At 37.5% G+C, this 6,377-nt stretch overlaps 1 protein-coding gene across 1 annotated transcript in view; it reads left to right on the forward strand.

Annotated features, from left to right (window-relative positions):
* Positions 1-6,377, forward strand: part of Suz12 (SUZ12 polycomb repressive complex 2 subunit) — a gene marked incomplete at its 3' end in the record, with an annotated part of 39,711 nt that overhangs the window by 6,810 nt on the left and 26,524 nt on the right. Inside the window, exon 4 of the mRNA XM_031351622.1 lies at positions 2,340-2,408. Within this exon, the coding sequence (XP_031207482.1) occupies positions 2,340-2,408 (69 nt within the window). The remainder of the gene's footprint in view (positions 1-2,339; positions 2,409-6,377) is intronic.

Below are 6,377 nucleotides of genomic sequence, written 5' to 3' on the forward strand. Positions count from 1 at the left end.
TTTTTCTATTGTATGTGCATTTTGTGTTTGGCCTGTATGTGTATGTATGTGTAAGAGTTACAGAGTTACATGTGGGTGAGACATGTGAACTGCCAAGTGGGTCCTAGGAATTGAACCTGGATCCTCTGGAAGAGCAGTCAGTGCTCTTAACTGTTGAACCATCTTTCCAGTCCCGCAACCCTGTTAGTATTCTTAAATTTAAAATTTTTAAAAAATCCTTCAATATTTATACTGAACAGTTCTTTGTAATGAGCCTGAGTCAGTTTTTTCTTCCCTCTTATTTGTAGATTGAAAATAGATCCCTTTTTTTTCTAAACTACTACTTACTATGCTCTGTAATAAAACTAAAATTGATGGGTTTTTGTTATTCCAGAGATAGTTTTTTATTCACCTAAAATATAGACATGTGTTTGTTCAATATTTTACTGTAATTTTGGGGTTTTGTTTTGTTTTGTTTTTTCTGGTTTTTTGAGGCAGGGTTTCTCTGTGTAGCCCTGGCTGTCCTGGAACTCACTCTGTAGACCAGGCTGGCCTCGAACTCAGAAATCCAACTGCCTCTGCCTCCCAAGTGCTGGAATTAAAGGAGTGTGCCACCACAACCCAGCTGTAATACTTCCCTATAGATACTTTTTATTAGAGCAATTGAGTATTGTCCCAGCACAGCGGCACATATTTGTAATATGAAGTCTGGAAGGGCACAGAAAGGAGGATATCAAATTTTAGACTACTTGTCAGAAGCCTGTTTTAATTTTTTTTTTCTTCTTTTAAACAACCTCCATGATTTTTTTTTTTTAATTTTTATTTATTTTTGTGAGTACACTGTAGCTGTACAGATGGCCATGAGCTATCATGTGGTTGCTGGGATTTGAACTCACGACCATTGGAAGAGCAGACCTGCTGAGCCATCTCACCAGCCCCTGCTTTTGTCTTTTAAGGCTGTTTTTGAAGAATAAGCCTTCTGTACATTTTGTTATCTACTCATAAGTATTATCAAATTATAACTGAGTGTGGAATGCATTGAATTTTTCAAGTGCTAATTTTGAAAAGAACGTAAAAAGAGAAACATTTGTTTCTAATTAATAAATTATATGAAACAATATTTTTATTTCTAAGATGTAGCTCACTTTGAGGAGTAAGATGAGGCATATTTTCTATTCCATTCAACTTTCATTACATTGGAATATTCTATTTTATTTATTGTGGAAATTTTTTTTCCTCTTAAGCAGATTTTGCCAGGTGTAGTGGGGTATGCCTGTTAACCCAATACTCAGGAGGCTAAGGTTGCCTTGTGTTTGAGTTCAGCCTGAGATTACATAGTGAATGGTAGGCCAGCTAAAGCTATATAACATGACCCTCTATCAAAAATCAAAGTGTCAACGGGGCAGTGGTGGCGCACGCCTTTAATCCCAGCGCTTGGGAGGCAGAGGCAGGCGGATTTCTGAGTTCGAGGCCAGCCTGGTTTACAGAGTGAGTTCCAGGACAGCCAGGACTACACAGAGAAACCCTGTTTCAGAAAAACAATACAACAACAACAACAAAAAAAGTCAAAGTGTCAAATTAAAGCATAATAATTTTATGATTGAATGGTATTGCCTTTTTGAGGGGTTTTGTTTGTCTTAATCTTTTTGGTGTTGAATATTGTTTAACTGAAAACCTTTGAGGATATTTTATAACCAGCAGGGCATGGTGGCACATGCCTTTAATCCCAGCATTGGGAGGCCAAGACAGGGAGATCTCTTCAGTTCAAGATCAACCTGGTATACAAAGTGAGTTCCAAGCCAGGCAGTGGTGGCACACACCTTTAATCCCAGGCCTTGGGAGGCAGAGGCAGGTCTTGTCTACAGAGTGAGTTCCAGGACAGCCAAGGCTACAGGAAGAAACCCTGTCTGGAAAACAAACATACAAACAAAAAAAGTGAGTCCCACCTTAGCCAGGGCCACACAGAGAAGCTCCTGTCTCAAAAAGACAAAACAAAACAAGATAATGGATATTTCAAAAATATATCTACCTTCCATTTGTTTGGCTCAACCTGATAGGTGCTTAAATACTTAACTAAGTCTTAACAAAAAGTAAGCCTTGCCCTTCAGGAAATTACAGTTTAGTGGTAAAAATAAAATAATTGGAGGTTTTGCATATAGGGTACTTTAAAAATAACAGTTGAGCTTGAAGGCATGTCTACTTGTATTATATAACACATTGTCTCAATAGTGTGCATTGTTATGGCTAGTCATTTAATTTATTTCAAAGTAAATAAAGTCAAATTTCTTCTTTTGTTTATTGTAGTGTAATTTTGTGTTTTTCCTAGTTGAGAAGTGATTATGTTTATCTGTTTCTTCCAGGAAAACATTTAAAGTTGATGATATGTTATCAAAAGTAGAGAAAATGAAAGGAGAGCAAGAATCTCATAGGTAAGAGAATGTCAGTTTACACTAAGTGATATATTTGAGGAAAGAGGTACGATTAGAGTGACCGTTTCCCTAGTGATTACCATGAGGTGGCTGGGATTTTTTTTTAAAAAAAGTCTTAGAATCAGTTGTTCTAGGAATGCATGTGAGTCAGGAATTAATTTGTGTAGCATCTCTGGTAGAGATTCTTCAAGACTGGTTGACCACCTCTAATATTGGGAACTGTTTCATAGGACATAAGTCATTAGTGCTTATCTCTTGAATTTTTGGTATTTTTAAAATCAAATTCTTTAACATGGGTACTTGGTCTTACTACCTCACCTGTGGAGAAGTGGCAACTAGAATTTATACATTGCTAGTTGTTTCACAGTGTTGTATTTCCTCTTAAGTCAGTGGTTCTCAGCCTTCCTGGTGCTGTGTCCCTTAAATACAGTTCCTCACGTTGTGGTGACCCCCAGCCATAAAAATATTTATGTTGCTACTTCATAACTGTCAATTTTACTGCTTTTATGAGTCGCAATGTAAATATCTGTTTTCCCATGGTCTTAGGTGATCACTGTGAAAGATCATTGGACTCCAAAAGGGGTAGCAACACATTTGTTGAGAACTACTGTTCTAAGAGAGGTCTCATTTTTCCTTTTCCTTATTTATCTTTGCCATTTAAATATGCACACTTTTAGCCAGGTTTGGTGGTGCATGGATTCTGAGTTCAAGGCCAGCTTGATCTACAAAGTCATATCTAGGACAGCCAGGACTGTTAACACAGGAAAACTTAGTCTTGAAAAACCAAAAATGGGGCTGGAGAAATGGCTCAGTGGTTAAGAGCACTGACTACTTTCTAAAGGTCCTGAGTTCAAATCCCAGCAACCACATGGTTGCTCACAACCACCTGTAATGAGATCTGACGCCCTCTTCTGGTGTGTCTGAAGACAGCTACAGTGTAATTATTTACAATAATAAATAAATCTTTTTTAACAAAAAGAAAAACCAAAAAAGAAACATAAACAAAAAATAGTCAATAATGTTCCATTTAAATATTTCCAGGGACTAGAATGCCATTTGTTTATTGACTAGAGAATATTGAGAAACTGGAAATTTTGGGTAACTTTGCATTTACTTATCCCTTGGCTTCTGTGTTGGAAATTGAATACACATTTCTGTGAATGTTAGGGAAGTGCTCTAGCAGTGAACTAACTCACTCACACTCTCTCTCTCTCTCTCTCTCTCTCTATATATATATATATATATATATATCCCTTCAAAAAACATTTTAAATAGAAAAATTGTGGCAGTGTATTTCCTTTTTCTCGAAGTTTTTTGTTTGTCTGTGGAGAAAGGGTTGTGCATTATACATATAGTCTGTCCTCAAACTTATAACTCCTGAATAATAGGAAAGGCATGTGCCATATATTATCTTTTCAGTCAGCAGTCAGCATAGGACACTGTCCAGTTTAGGGTTTCTCCTATTGTGATAACACCATGACCAAAAGCATATTGGGAAAGAAAGGGTTTATTTCAGCTTAGTTCCACATCACAGTCCACCACTGAAAAACTGCAGAACAGGAAGTCAAGAAGGGAAGAAACCTGAAGGCAGAAACTGAAGCAGAAGTCACCGAGGAGTGCTATTTATTGGATTGTTTCCAAGGTTTGCTCAACCTGCTTTCCTAAGGACCCCCAGCCTAGGGCATGATACCATCTATAGTGAGCTGGGTCCTCCCACATCCATCATCAATCCTGTAAATGACTTACAGGCTAATCTGGGCTGGGAGTTTCTGGACTGAAGTTCTCTCTCTCTCTCTCTTTCTCTCTCTCTCTCTCTCTCTCTCTCTGTCTCTTTTTTTTGGTTTTGAGGCTTCTCTGCATACCCCTGCCTGTCCTAAACCTCACTCTGCAAACCAGGGTAGCCTTGAACTCCAATGGCATCCTGAATGGAGCAAAGGTGTACATCACAATCCCCACCAAGGTTCGTTCTGCTAAAGTGACTATGTCCAGTTGACATAAAACTAGCAGACACAGACAATATACTTAGTTTTGTCATTTGGTCATTGGTTTGTTTGAGACAGGATGTCTCTGTGTCCTGGAACATGCTTTGTAGACCAGGATAACCTCAAACTCACAGAAAGATGCTTGCCTTTATCTTCTGAGTGCTGGGATTAAAGGCATGCACCTTTAATATTATAACATTGATAATTTGCCTTCTAGTCCTTTAAAGATTTTAGGAATTATAAGCAGTAAGTGGAAAACAAGATCCCTTTATTCTTTTCCACTTGCTACCAATTCTTCAATGTCTTAGCTATTGTAGCTATGTATATCTTTTGTTTTTTGAGATGGTCTCACTCTAATGACACCAAATGACCTATAATGCACCATGTAGATCAGATTAGCCTTGAAGTCACATAGGTTTGTTACCTCTGCTTCCTGAGAACTGAGATTAATAGCATGAGCCTCCATGCCTGCTGGGCTATATAAAATTCTTGGAAGTCCTTAGGTTAGGTTTTAAATATCCACAGTCATATTTACCCACTTACACAACATAGACTCAAAATTATAAGCACTAGCATGCCAGTGTGCTTCAAGGGATTAACTTGACCCCAGTGCTAGTGTGTACCTGGCTTTGTATGAGGATGCTACAGTTCTAGACCCAAGTTGTCATGTTTGTTTTTAGAATAATGCAAATCTTTAATTAATATCACAAAACAAAGATCATATACAAGAACATTTCTTTTCCATTTATCTTTTCTGTATCCTCAGAGATCTCATTGAGTTTGGTAGGGCTGTGTCTGTTCAGCATTGTAAGTGTTCTCTGCAGGAATTCATGTTCTTCAGCACACACTTTCCAGAGTTAGAATAGTGTTTTCTCTCTTTATTTCCATGCCAAATGTATTTCATTCCCCAGAACTAAAGGTGATTTTTTAGATTCACAGGAATATCATAGTACTACAAGCAAATCTTCTATGAATACCTAATTTTTAAAAAATTTGTAGCAAATATAAACAAAACATTAACATTTATCTATGCAAAAGAAATTGGTAGTCCATGGTTATTAATACTTTAGATCTACAGTTGTCTTACACATTATAGAAACTTGTTAGGAGAAGAAATTATGGACAGAAACGAGGATTGTGAGTCGCATTAAGTCGCATTATGATTTTACTTCTCTTTGATTTTTCAAGATGTCTTCCCTGTGTGATCCTGACTGTTCTGGGGTTTGCTTTGTAGATCAGACTGGCCTTAAACTTACATGCTTCTGTCTCCTCTAAGTGCTGGGTGCCACCAAGCCCTGCAGTTTTTGCTTTTCTAAGATGTTAGTTTGTCACAATAGACGAGAGTTATTTGATATTAAAGTCCAATAATAAAATTATCATTTCATTATTGTTTGGCAAAGTAGCATCTTCAAAAGTATTGTACTTCAAAGCACCTAGCACAGTATAGGAACTCAGCAGAACCATACCTCTGCTTCCCAGGCTTTTTTGTTTCTTCTTCCTCTTGTTGGTATAATTATGGATACCTAAAACACATCTCTTTTATTTCCTCTTTTATAGAAAGCTTAAAATATTTTATGTTGCCTCAAACTCTTAGTTTTGATGTTCAAATGTGAATTTGTAGGTTTTGACCATGCATAATGGCTTACCTAGAATGAACAAATTCTCATGCCATACTATAGTTGTTTAACCTAGTAGTAGGATTCCAGGGAATTCTTTTGTAACAGTTCTGCTGGTTTTATTGGTGGGGAGGATGATGGAGGTGTTGGGGATTTTTTTTTTTTAAAGATTACACAGATTTCTCTGTGTAATCAAGGCTATCTAGGAATTTGCTTGGTAGACCAGGCTAGCCTGACTCAGATCTTCCTGCTTCTGCCTTCCAAGTGCTAGAAAAAGGCTTGCACCACTACTGCCTGAGAGAACCTAACCCCCACACACACATCCACCCCCCACCCTTTTTTATTGAGACAGGTTTTTCAGTGTAGCCCTG

Source organism: Mastomys coucha, unplaced genomic scaffold (assembly GCF_008632895.1).
Source record: "Mastomys coucha isolate ucsf_1 unplaced genomic scaffold, UCSF_Mcou_1 pScaffold5, whole genome shotgun sequence".
NCBI classification, from domain to species: domain Eukaryota; kingdom Metazoa; phylum Chordata; class Mammalia; order Rodentia; family Muridae; genus Mastomys; species Mastomys coucha.